The following is a 14,268-nucleotide window of genomic DNA, read 5'->3' on the forward strand; positions in this document are numbered from 1 at the left end:
TCTGAGGGAACCCAGGGAAGGTTTGCAATGTGGTGTGGGCTCCATTCCCATGGGTTTTGTTAGCTCCGTGTGGTGCCCTACCCTAAACCAAGGATGGAATACCATCTTAAATTAATTACCTCTGCCACAGAGCTCTGTCCTTTTGGTCTCTGAGGTTTATTTGTACGCATGTGTGATCATTTGGTGGATACCATGTTTTCCAGAAAATAAGACCTAGCTGGACAATCAGCTCTAATGCGTCTTTTGGAGTAAAAATTAATATAAGACCCAGTATGATATGATATGATATGGTATGGTATGGTATGATATGATATAAGACCCGGTCTTATATTATAGTAAAATAAGACTGGGTCTTATATTAATTTTTTCTCCAAAAGACACATTAGAGCTGATTGTCGGTTAGGTCTTATTTTCAGGGAAACACAGTAATTCTGTTTAAAGCTTTGGCCTCTGTAGGGCAAAGCTTGACGTTTGATCTGTTGTTTCCTGGCTAACGGCAGAGCCAGTCCCAAAAGACTGGAGGTCTCACCAGTGTTGACGTATTCCACGGAAAGGAAGATACCCAGAATCCTAATCAAGAAACCATCCTACTTTCTTTTACATGAGTAACTCCAAGATAATACTTGAGGAATCTTTTTTGTTGTTCTTCTCTAAATTTTGAGAAACAAAGTACTGTATTTATTTCAAATGGTTAAAATATTAAAATATTTTATTATTTTTAAAAGAAAATTAACAGCTTTAGGATAAGAAGTTGGAATGTGCTTTAGACAAGACTTATTTCATGGAGAATTTGCTGCATATATAAAGATCATTCTGAGATTCTCTAAGCACAGGATCATTGCAGTTTTACAGTCATTTCTATCAAAGTGCAATTTGTATTAATGCTATCATATTTTACTTACATAAAACACTTTATCTGCATCCTACTGTGGTAGTTTGTGGCTGAATGGTAAATTTTATAAGGCTAAAAACAACTCAAGTTTTTGGTAAGCAACTCAAGTTTACATACCTAATAATTTAAGAGAAAAAAATGTAGACTTGAGAAAGTCAAGCAGGAAAGGCTATGTAAAGTGTAAATAAATCATATACCAAGTGAGCACGTTTGAGTTCATTCAATATCACATTTGCATTCCTGCCCCTTGGGCTTCTTCATTTGTGTTATTTTATTAAAGCTCCAATTTATTTACATTCTGGTATTTTATGGAAAGAGTCTGGTATGAAAGTTGGTAAATGAGATATTGCTCTGTAAACAAGGAAAGCCTTGCTAAACATAATCTAAAAGATAGACAACTGTCACTGAACAGCTGGTAACGAGGATTGCTCTGATACGTTACAAGCCACGAGAGAGGAGTGGAGCATATGATGGTATCACTGTCACGTGACTGACCCAAATTTATGTCACACTACGTGTTCGTGTGTGCACACACTGACTTGGGGTCCTGTTCTTTCACGTCCACTGTATTGTGTTCTCTTCCGCTCCCATTAATCACACACAGTGACTTTTCCTCCTCGAGTCAGCCCCTGCCTTCCTCCAGTACACGTGCTAAGGAGTTTCCACCGAAGGCTCAGGTGAGTCTGGCCCTGGGCAGCCCCAGTCAAACCTGGCAGTATTTAATATTAGCCCAACTCTGCTTGGGATTAGGAAATCTAAAGCTGCAGTTCTCCAAGTGTGGTCCTGGAACTAGGGTCATCAGCATTGCCCGGAAGGTGGTAGAAATGCACGTTCTTAGGCCCTGACCCAGACCTCCTAGATCAGAAACACGAGCAGTCTCCAGCTGGCTCTGGTGCTCACTCAAGTTTGAGAGCCTTTGGTTTCAACTCGGGTTTCCTGCCTGCATCCTGTCTACCTGGGGTGACTTCCTGGGTAGTCATGTCTCTATGCACTTCAGTTTTCTTCCTCTGAATTCCTCGGGACTGGCTCTCTGCCCTGATTTCAGATGAACCCTTGTTGCCAGCCGAGATTCCCAGTTGCCTGTTAGACTGCAGTCCCGTCTGCTCCTGTCCCTATACACGGGCCCTGCCTTTCTCCCTCTCCCCTTCTGGCAGGTGCCTGAATCTGCCGTGGAATCAGCTGGGCCATTGGGGGCCTGCAGTGATAACATCCCACTCAGGCAGTTCCACAACCTGGCAACCCATGAGGTGCTCCCAGCAGGCCATGAGAACACTGGCTCAGTGGATCTCCAGGCCCCTCACCTGGGGATGCTGTGGTCGGCATCACCATCTTTCGCTATGAGGCCCTGCCCTGTGATGTGCATAATTCTTCTAACCTGCCTACAGCCCCTCACGATCATTGCCGCTCCCAGCGGACCTGGATGTTAAGAGACTGCATGAGTTCGGATACCTATTGGAAGTCAATGGACACCTGTGGAAACCACTATAGGGGAGTAAGGTAAACACTTAAGGGTAAAACACATCACTGATTTGGGGACAACCTCTTCAGCTAAAGAAAGACAACAGGAGAAAATAAGTCATATTTGCATTTCTTAAGGAAATGTTGATATCACTTTTACTTTCTGAACATTCTAATTTACCTGACAGGGTATTTAATACTTTTATCTTGTGGGAATTGGTATCCTCTAACTTTTGTTTTCCAAGCCCTAATTTTTCCATGCATGAATCTACCTACTGCATTTTATTTTCCAGAAACCTGAAAAAATCGCTATCTCACTAACAGTTCCCAGGGATTCAGTGCTGTAGAGTTTAATGCAATATGCGTGCTCAGCCCTAGAAGCCTATGGGTAGCCACCACTGTGAAAGAAATTGCAGGTCACATTTATGTGCCTGGAAGCAATTCAACAAACATTTCATACCACTCTCCACTCACCTTTGGTCGAAGCCCTTTTATGCATTTAGTCAATATTCACAGGACCTCAAGAGGTCCTTTTTTCTTTGAATTTGGCTTAATGCGTAGCCATTTGGTCCAGCTTAGGCATAAGGTTTCCTATACTAAACTTCTTACACTAAACTTCCTGCTTCTGCTTCCTCTTTATCAAGTGGATAGAAAATGATCAGCAAATGCTTAACAAAAGCAATTTACATTTGTGATTATATTCATTTAATTATTTTGTGTAGCAGTTATTTGTTCAGTCCTACTGTGTGCTAGGCACTATATTGGTGCTGGAATAACAGAGTCCTTGCCTGTAAGAGTCTTCTTGGAAGTTTTGCAGTCAGATGGATCTTTTCCTGGCAGATATGGGAAGAATTTGCTTTACAGAGAGTGGGCGGGGACCAGGTAGGGATGGTGTGATTGAGCAAGATGTATGGCTTTGAGTAATAAAATGTGATATGCCTAAAATACTATTACATTCTGGAATATGAAAATGAGGATCCAGGTCAAAGAAACACTTAACTAAAGATAGCAACATTTAAAAATAGATTTACTCACTTTCAGAATTGGCACCAGCTACCCATTTTTGTCAAATTGTGCAGTACCTGCATCTTTCATGTTTACAGAAATCACCTTCCAGGCATTACTAACTGGAGGGTCCCTGTCTGAAGACGTGGCTCCTTTTTTGTCTGAGAAATTGTCTAACTTGTGTCTATAACATCCCTCAGGCGAAACACATGGCTCACTAATCAAGTATGTTCAAGCATTTCCTGTGCCCCTAGTTCTATCCTAAATGCTGTGAGGAATTAAAAACAAAACAAATTCACTTTTTCCTTGGCATGACAGCTTTTTCTGTATAAATCCTATTGGATTGTGAGTATCTTGAGGATAAGACCTGTGTCTTACTCATTTTTGTAAACTCCCTAACACATCACAATGTACTCAATAAATAGTGTTGATTGAAAGAATTCATAGAGAAATTAATTACTCTCTAGGGACGGACTGTAAACAGACACCACCCTGAGGTTTCTCGGAGTCTTGGAAAGGTCATTTTAGTTGGTGACATGTCATATTGTTTCACCTTGTGAATGAAGGTCAAAATTCCCCCAGGACAAGTTAATGCACAGACCTGCCATCTACTCCTGACCAAGTCAGCAACACCAGAAAAGGAACAGCGCAGCCAGGTCTGATCCTGATTTTCTTGGGTAAATAGTGCCACTTACCTGATCTGAAGCCAAGTCAGCATGGGGGTCGTCCCCCCTCCAAACACCCAGACTGTGAAGAACACGAGCAGCAGCGTGGTGGTGAACATCATCTGCTTGGGTTGAGACTCTGTGTCCCGGATAGCGAGGGCAAATGCTATCGCTCCTCGCAGACCTTACAGGGAAAACCGAAAGGAGAAAATCAACATCTGCACTAATCTTGTCCTCATTTAATTGAATTTAGCTTTATAATTTGCTAACAAACACAATTGCTTTTTTAAATTAAACTTTTTATTTTGAGATAATTGTAGCTTTGCAGGCAGTTGTCACACATAATAGAGACTTAGTGTGTGCCCTCTCCCCGCAGTGATAACATCTTGCAAACTCTAGCACGATATCACAACCAGGGTTTTGACATTGATGCAGTCTAGACAGAGGACATTCTCATCACCGCAAAGATCCTATATGCAGCCCTTCTACAACTACATCTACTTCCCTCCTACACACTTCCTCCTTAACTTCTGGCAACCAGTAACCAATTTTCTATTTCCATAACTTTACCATTTCAAGAATGTTATATAGATGGAATCATGAAGTATGTAGCCTCTTTGAATTGTCTTTTTTCACCCAGCATAATTCTCAGAATATTCTTTCAAGTTGCCAAATGTATCAATAGTTCATTCCTTTTTATTACTGAGTGATACTCCATGGTACGGATGTTGCAGTTTGTTGAACCATCCATCTCTTGAAGGACATCTGGGCCATTCCCAGTTTGGGGCGATCACAGATAAGGCTGCTGTGTGTGTGAACGTTAAGTTTTCATTTCTCTGAGATAGATTCCCAGGACTGCAATTGCTGAGGCATGTGGTATTTGTATATTTTAAAAAGAAATTACCGAACTATTTTCCAGAGTGGCTGTATCATATCATTTTACAGTCCCTCCAGCAATATATGGCATCCAGTTTCTCTGCATCATCACCAGCATTTATTGTTGTCACTATTAGTTTATTTTAGCCATTCTAATAGGTGTGTGGGAAAAGCTTATTGTGCTTTTAATTTGCATTTTCCTAATGACTAATAGTGTTAAACATTTTTTAATGTGCTTATTTGTTATCTTTATTCCCTCTTGGGTGAAATGTCTCTTTATGTCTTAATATTATTTTCTAATTGGATTGTTGGATTTTTGATTGTTGGGTTTTGAGTTCTTTAAATTTTCTAGATAATAGTCCTTTGCTGGATGTATACTTTGTAAATACTTCTTCCTATTTTGTAGCTTTTTTGTTGATGAAGTTTAATCTGTTGCTTTTTCCTTTTATGCATCATGTGTTTGAAATAAAGTCTAAGAACTCTTTGCTTAGATCTAGGTCCCAAAGTTTTTCCCTTATATTTATTTATTTTTTCCTAAAAGTTGTATAGCTTTACATTTAAAACCATGATCATTTTGAATTAACTTATTTTTCTAGAAGGTATGAGATTTAGGTTGAGGTTTACTTTTTTCACCTATGGATGTTCAATTGCTCCACAGAATTGCTTTTTTGTCTTTGTCAAAAATCAGTTGGGTGTATTTGTATGGCTCTATTTCTGACTCCTCTGTCCTACTCCATTGATCTATGTGTCTGTCCTTCTAATGGCACGTTGCCTTGGTTACTGTAGATATATAGTAGGTCTTAATATTGAGTTGAGTGATTCTTATAGTTCATTTAAAAATTATTTGAACTATTCTAAGTATTTTGCCTTTCCATAAAATTTTAGAATAAATAATATTGTCTATATCTAAAAAAACAGTCTTTCTGGGCACATTTGCTTTTAAAAAATCAAATGTGTGGAGCACTGAAACATAATAAATAAGTAACTTTGAAGAATTACTCCAGCCTGAGTAAACACTTTTACAAAGTCTATAATTTAAACTAACCTATTAAAACCTGATTTTTTCCTGTTTTATTTTTTCTTCATTAATAACAATATGCTAATTGAACTTTTATGAATCCACATTAAATATATTTGGAAGGAGAGGCATTAAAGATTAAATGCCAAAGTTTCAAATCCAAGTGTGATGGCATTAATAATCACAGAGATGTAGACTTAGAAGAGTAAATAAAAGCATAGGCAGTAAAGTAAAAGTTAAAATGGAAGGTAGTTCTCTTGGGTAACACAAGACTTGTGAGACATTTACAGGCCCTATTATATTAGGTAACAGGACAAATACACATTTATAATGATAGGAAGTATAAGTCAAAGAGACAGTAATTTGGTTATTTTTATAGAGAGTATAAATCACATACATAAAATTTTAGTATCATGTAAAAATATAACATTTTTATATTTACTAGATTTCTAAATTTCCAAATATTTATTCATACATTAAAAGAATTTTAGAAATTGAATACAGGGTAGGATGAGGAAAACTCTAACTAGCCTGGGTTTTATCCCTGGGTTCCCAACTTAGAATATAATGCTCCTTTCTTATATCCATGCTGAGAATATACAAGAGACAAGTGGCATAAAAGAAGATCCAAAGGGTTAGACTAGAGAGATTTAATATATTTTGCCTGACACAGAAAAGCCTCAGCAAGAAAGGAACATGCATTCTGATTATAAAGTACCTTTAAGGAACAAAATGTAATAGAAGAAGGAAATTATTCTAAGACTCCATGTAGACAAGGCAATGGCCTGAAGATAAAAAAGATAACATTTGAAGTAGATATTAATAAAAGAAAGTTCTTATACATCAGAAATTCTGAACACTTGAGATGACTGCACTCAACAAGGAAAGTCCCCACAAGAGATGTTCATGCACTCAGACCCAGCTGAGGACCAGAGGGGGATGTTAATAACCTTTCATACGGGGGGATAGTTTAATAAAGTTCCCTCCAGGAAATACAAATGGTGTCATTAGGGAATGAAAACTCAAGGAAACAGTCTTGCAACCGACTTCTGTATCTGAGGAGGGAATTTACAGGCCAAGTAAAGCTCCTAGCAGTGTTTAATCACAGTTCCAGACTGGAGATAGACGGCACTCTTTTTATTTTTCTCTTTTCCTCAAGCTCACATTGTTAGAATGGCCATAAAGGAGTATTACCCCCAATTAAGTAGTGAGTATTTAAAGTATTAAGTGATGAGACTCTAAGTATTTGTTTTTATTTTTTTGAGTGTGTGTGTGTGTGTGTGTGTGTGTGTGTGTGTGTGTATGTGTATTTGTTTACTTGGTCTTTTTGCAAGAAGAAAAAGAACAGAGACTGGAATAAGAGTTAACTTGCTATACCAGGCTTATTGTAAACTCTTTCCTGTTAGATATCAAAGACAAGGAAGAACACAATCACTTATCTTCCTCAATATGTTCAATAATGTATTGCTATTATGTTAAACTAGCCTAACTGCTCTTAAATCTAAATTATCTCGACATGAGCAGTTCTTGGTTTTAAAATATACTCAAAAGATTTCTGTTGTTCTGGCTTCTAAAAAATATATATCCTATGTATAAAGCTCTCTATTTATAGGATGTAATGTAGAGATCTCTGGGGGGAAAAAGTGCAGCCACTGACTTGTACTTGTGGCAAGTTGAGACATATTGCTAATTAGGGCCAGACTCTAAGATGTTGACAAGAGGATGCCTTCTCTATCTGATGAGCGCCTAAAAAACCATGGGGTGTTTTGGGAGAAGGGGTCATCTGTCTGTAGCCCTGGTCACATGTGGCACATAGGGCACATGCCACAATGTGAGATGGCCGGGCAGCACGGGAAGCATGACACTGAGGTGAGGTTGCTAAGTGGACGAAGTAAAGCTAACTTAGAACTCCAGATAAGAATTATTGCCTATGTCCCACTCATCATCTGTGATTCCACAGTTATTTACCACACATGTGGAGCCTAGACAACTGTTAAATCAATGGCCATTCATTACTTCATTCAACATGTGTATGTTAGTCAGACATAACAAAATACCACAGACTGTGAGCTTCAACAAGAGATTTACTTCTCACAGTTTCGGCGGCTAAGATGACCAAGATCAGGGTGCGTATGTCAGGTTCTGGTGAGAGCCCTCTCTCTGGCTTGCAGAAGGCGCTGTTCTCACTGGGTGAGCGCAAGCTCTGTGGTGTCTGTTCTTATAATGGCACCAACCCTAGCACAGGGGCCCCACTCTCCTAACCTCATCCTAACCCAATTACCTCCCAAAGGTCCCGTCTCCAAATGCCATCATATAGGGGTTTAGGGCTTCAACATACGCATTTGGGCGGCCACGATTCAGTCTGTATCAGTGTGTACTGATTACCTGCTATGTGGAGGTTCTGTGCCCATGGATGTGGGAAACAAAGGGCTTTAGGATTGAAATCAGTTAGTTAGGCAATCAGCGAAATACTAGAAGTGAAAAATTTATGTTGACTTTGGAGTCTCTTTCACCTAATCACTATTTCCAAAGAACACACAGCATTTTGCTTAGAAACTCAGGAAATCCAAAACTCATTGTCAAACTTGTGTTTTATTTCATTTTATGGACATTTTGGCTATTTGGATTTACCTTTCTTTTTCTCTTTGTTTTGGCCAACTAATGGAAATAATTCCATATTTTTGAGACTTGATAGACCATACAATTTTATTTTAGAAGGGTTTACTTTGCAGAGATTTGACATATTTCATATACTTAGCTGGAAAATTAGCATCATGTTGGGGGAATAAAAGAATTATCTGCCTTTAATTGTGGTTTCATTTAAAATTGGCCTCTAAGGGATCCTTATGTTAATTATGTTGATGTACTATTCATAACAATAGAAGATTACTGAACTGAGGAAAGCTTTCTAGCAAGAACCCCTGCCTCAGAAAATGTGCAGCTTCCTGTTTATCTTTAAAGAGTAAAAGTGAAATTTAATCTGTTATACATTTGCAAATGTTTCCTGAATGAGTAAAGGCTAGATACAGTTACATTGAAATCAAAGAAATATAAATGATTTTTATTGAAGGCACAGAGCAATAGTCAGAAACTAAACATTTGTTGAGCACGCACTATGTACTGTCCATTACACAAGACATGGTGGGTGGCGTGTAATGATGAGGAAATTTGGGCTCCTCTATACTAGGACTCATTGTCCTACAAAAATGACTCTCTGCACAGGTAAACTGTGATAAGGTGGATTAGAGGTGTAGTGTATTCTTTGTGTGTATAGTCTGATGAAGAAAAAGCTAAGATTGCTGAACTTCATGAGGGCCCAAATCATGACTGCTGACAACAGATGTGTAATGTTTAAGGCCCTGAAATCATTGGTGGGGTTAAAGAGGTCTTTGCAAACATGGCTTTCTATCCCTGAATCATTTTCTCCCATTCAAATTCTCTCTAGTTCTTTCTCCTATAACCCTCACCCAAACTTCACCTAATTTCAACTGATATTTAGAGCTCAGCTGAGCCACTGACTTCCCTAGGATGCCACCTCTGAGGTCTGGGCTGGTTTCGGCTAACTTACATCCCTAGTACAACCTGTGCTAGCCTGATCAGGGAATTTATGACATTACGTTGTAACTGGCTGGCTCTTTGTTTAGCTACACCTAGAACAATGCCAAACACATAATAGGTGCTCAGTAAATATTTGTTGAACAAATCAGTGAGTGGATGGATGTTCTGATTTTTTGTGATTCCAGATTACATATGGAAAAGTAATTGATACTCACTAGTTCAATAGAATGGTTGAGTAATTGTTTCTTCAAGTTTAGCTTTGGCCCTTTCCTTGTTTATTGAGACCCTGAAAGCCTTATATTGAGAGTCAAGAGACATGGGATGTGCTCTTAGTCTTGCCCCTGACAGGGTGCATGATGATAAGCAGGTTGCCTTATCTGGATCTGTGTTGTCTCATCTCGAAACAGAGGTTTTAAGACTAGACTTGTGGTTTTCAACTAGAAGTTCACGTCAAAATTGGCTATGGAACTTAAAAATATATGTAGTTATTGACGCCAGTGTCCTAACTCTACAGATGCAGCTTCAGCAGGGAGAGTCACATGACAGCTCAGGCTCCTCTCACTTGCCTCTCTACCAGCGTGGTCCAAGGCCCATCACCTCATACCTGACTGCGCCCCTGACAGACACTCTGGTCTCTTGGCGTCACAGCCTTCATCCTCAGCTCCTTGCAGACTATCCATGCCTCTTTGAACAGTTTCCTCAAAAGCTAGCTTTCTGAGGTTCACCAACCATGAGTGGCTTCCCACAGCCCATAGAAACCCTTCAGAATATCACCCAACTTTTCCCACTTGCCTGTTCTTTACTGAGAATTTTTCATACAAACAAGGTGGTCTTCTCTCTTCCTATAACAATTGTTATCCTTCCCTTTGTGTCATGATCCACTGTTAACCCATTGTTTCACTTCTTTCTGCCTCTGTTCCACCCCCATGAACTTTCCCTGGAATACTCCAGTCCACGTGTTCCCTCTTTCTTAGAAATCCTATAAAACATATTACTCATGCCATTTAATATTGTTTATGTCATTTAACATGTTACCAAATGATAGTCTGAGATAAATGAGTAGTTTAATGTAATCTGTTCTTTACACTGAATTTTGAATCTTTTAAAATGTTGGAATTACACCTTCTTTTACACAGCTCTTATATCTGTCTTCATACCCAAAACATGAAACTCAGTAAATGCTTTTAAATTGAACGACTACAGTGGTTTCAGATCCTCTAGATATGAGGTGGTGATAGTCAAATATTCATTCATTCAGTCCTTCAGGCTCCAGGGGTTAGCAGTAATCAAGAGATAGTCTCTGCCTTAAAGGAGCTTCCAGATTAGTTTGAAATAGATAAAAATATAACTCTAACTCTAACTCAGACTCTCTCTCTCCATATATATATATATATATATATATATATGGTGGGGTACTAATCATGTAGGGTAAGAAGCTAGAGAATGTATTTATGTGAAAGGTGTGGGGCGGTGTTTAGGTGGTTAGAAAAGCCACTCTGGTTAGGTGACATCTGAACAGTGACTCTAATGGAATGAGGGAGAGGCCATGTGCATACCTACAAGAACAACATTCCAGGCTTCTGGAGCAGTAGGTGCAAAGGCCCTGAGGCAAGGATGTGCCTGGCTGTTGGAGTAGCAGCAAAGGGGCTGATGTGGCTGGAATGGAATGAATGTGGGTGGAGGGGGAGGGAAGTGGAAGGAGATAATACCAAGGAGGTAACAACCAGATCCTGTTAGGTTCTTGAGTAGCAAGGCTTTTGAAATTTATTTTGAGATGAAAACTTTAGGAAATTTTTTGGCAGGGTAGTGATATGATCTGTCTCATGCTTAAAAGGATGACTCTGGCTCTGTTACGTACAATAGATTTCCAGGCTGGAGGTAGAAGGTCAGCGAGAAAGGCTGCTGGATTGGTCCTGGCAAGAAGTGAAAGTAGATCAGACAAGGTGGTGGCATGATGGATGCTGGCATCACGTCAAAAGGCAAGAATATGTGCTGATAGTGGAAGAGGGGTATGAGAAGAAGAGAGAACTCCAAGAATTTATGACCTGGATAACCAGAAGAATTGGGGAAACTGTGGGAAGAGTGTGTTTGGGTGTATGGGGGAGATCAAGGGTTATGTTCTGGCCATGTGAGCTCCAAGGTGCCTATTAGTTTCAAATGCAGGTGGAGAGGCTGAGTGGGCGGTTGGATCGAAGAGTCTGAACTTCAGGGGAGACGTTAGTCTTTACACTGGAGAGAGTGGGAAGATGGCTGGAAAGTTTAATGCTTCAGGTGTAGGAAGATAAACTGTATTTTAAGCCAAGTTTGTTCCTGCATCGAGGCCTTCGTACATGCCTCTCCTCCCACCTCCAGCTTTCCTTCCGGGCTGCCCCCGGCTGTTCTCATCGTCTCAGTCCTCAGAATGGCTGCCCTGACTTTCTAAGCGCCCTCACTTTAACCTAGGTCTTTTTTTGTATGTCTTTTGTTGCACTTATCATCATCTGAAATTTTCATGTTTATTTTTTAATCTTAAGATCTGTGTCCCTTCACAAGAACTCGGTAAGAGAAGACTTGCTGCCTCCCCTGGAGTAAGCTTTCCTCAAGCATTGGATGAATAGATGAGGGAAAGGTCATATTTTGCATCTGAAACACAGCTGGAACCCAAATGAAAATGAGCAGCAGATGGACAGGAATGCAGAAATGTCCCTGAGAAACCAATCCATTTTTTAACAGAAATGTCCCTCAGACATTTGGGATATAATCCATTGCAATCCCTTTTTCCCTTTCATTTCAAGTACTGTAAGGGGTTTGATTTCAAAGATTTAACACATCGTTATCATTAATCTGATAACTCAAACCTTAATTTAGGTCTACAATTCAATTATGCATTGCTTTTACCCTTGCTGAAGTTCCATGACCTTGCAAAGGATAACTACTTTCAGCTAGAATGTCAGTTTGGTTCAAAATACATTTTCCAGGATAGTACAGCCTTGCCACACAGCTCCATTTTCAGTTCAACACCATTTTGTCACATAGAAGTGAAGCCAACACATTGTTTCAGTGGAAAAGCCTTCTGCATTCAAAAATAAATTGAGTTTTTCTGGAAACTAAGTCTGTGTTAGGCAAGCAGAACTTTCTTTCCTTCATCTCTCTCCCTGAACTTGAATCATTTAAACTTAAGTCCACTGAGAAAGAATGCAACATAACTTCAGTATATTTTTGCATAATATGAAGTTTGTTTTTGGATGCCTTGGGCAGTCAGGAAAGGTAATTGTAAATAAGATTAGCTCTGTCACACGTCTAAGTCAACATGCACAGATGCCTGTAGCTTTGGAAGTTTATTTTTATGTAGGTAAGGTAGATGTGGCAGTTAACTATGGAATTATTCTTGCTACTAACTGAGATCTTCAATGGAAGATTTCAAGAGAAAGGCTAAGAGAGATCAGAAAAAAGAAAATATCCTATGAGCAGTACACAACTTATGGTCAGGTTGTATTCTAAAGGACAAGTTATAAGTTTTCTGTTTAGACCAGTGGTTCTCCACATGAGTGATTTTGTCCCCTAGGGAATATTTGGCAACGTCTGGAGACATTTATGGGTGTTCCCAACTGGAGGTGGGGGTGGGGGGGGCACTACTGTTAATGAAGTGGGTAGAGACCAGGGGTGCTGCTAAATATCCTACAGTGTACAAGACTGCCCCCAATAAAAAATAATTATCTGGTCCAAAATATCAACAGTTTCTGGGCTTGAGAAACTCTAGACAGTGGATTGCTTTTCCCAGAGGAGCAATGTTATAAATGGTGACCCTGTTCCTACTGCAGCAGGCTGTTCTGACAAAGGTGGCTATCCGTCCACAGAACCCATTCTCACACACGGTATGCTGCTATAACTGCATAAGCTACACTTCCCAGCATCTCTTACAGCTAGATATAGCCATAGGGCTGGTTCTCACCAGTGAAATGAGAGCGACAGTGATGTGTGGAGTTCCTGGGTCAAGACTTTGAAGAAGCAGCTGTCCTTGCCCTAGTCTTTCTTTCCCCTTTTACCATCACAGTGTGTCCTTATAGCAGTGGTTCCCAAACTTGAGCTACATCAGAATCACCTGGAGGACTTATTCAACCTCGGACTGCCGGACTCTATCCCTAGAGTGTCTGATTGAGTGGGTCAAGGTGGAGCCGGAGAATTTGCATTTCTAACAAGTTCCTGGGATGATGCTGAAACTCCTAGTCCAGGCACCATACTTTTAGACCCCGTGTCTTAGGGAATTGTGGTGCTACAAAATAGAAGGAGCCTGGTGATATCTGAAGCATCATTTGGAAAATAGGGTTCTTTTTCCCCGTCCCCATGTTAATATCACTCCTGGCCTGAGAGCATTTACTACTGTGGTTCCACCACTGAATTTTGGGATTCTGTGTGTTCCAGCAGCTCAGCCTATCCTAAGTCTCTCTACATCAACTTACCCTACATCTCTCTCCCCACATGTCCCTATAGAATCACAGAATAGTTATTAAAAGATAATGAAATAGGGTCTGGCAGGGATGGAGTGGTCAAGGTTACATAATAAATATTATAGTTGGTTATTCAGTCTGTGTTTCATCCCCGCTACTGAATACTTAATCCATAACAGAGATAAAAAATCATGGTTATCTTAAAAATTTGAATTTTAAGGAAATATATGAAGAGGAAAAGTTTCTTCCCCTTTCCTAGGCAGAAGATCAAACGGAGGCAACATTTTGAAATAGATGTTTTGCCTTTTGCTCCCCTTCCCCAACTTTCTCTCTCTCTCTCTCTCTCCTTTCCTTCCCTCCTTCCTTCCC

At 39.8% G+C, this 14,268-nt stretch overlaps 1 protein-coding gene across 3 annotated transcripts in view; it reads right to left on the reverse strand.

Annotated features, from left to right (window-relative positions):
- Positions 1 to 14,268, reverse strand: part of SLC9A9 (solute carrier family 9 member A9) — a 530,083-nt gene that overhangs the window by 159,253 nt on the left and 356,562 nt on the right. For all 3 annotated transcript variants that reach the window (XM_033090158.1, XM_033090162.1, XM_033090169.1), the window contains one exon: positions 4,051 to 4,204. In XM_033090158.1, the coding sequence (XP_032946049.1) occupies positions 4,051 to 4,204 (154 nt within the window). The remainder of the gene's footprint in view (positions 1 to 4,050; positions 4,205 to 14,268) is intronic.

This window comes from Rhinolophus ferrumequinum, chromosome 2, assembly GCF_004115265.2.
Source record: "Rhinolophus ferrumequinum isolate MPI-CBG mRhiFer1 chromosome 2, mRhiFer1_v1.p, whole genome shotgun sequence".
NCBI classification, from domain to species: Eukaryota; Metazoa; Chordata; class Mammalia; order Chiroptera; family Rhinolophidae; genus Rhinolophus; species Rhinolophus ferrumequinum.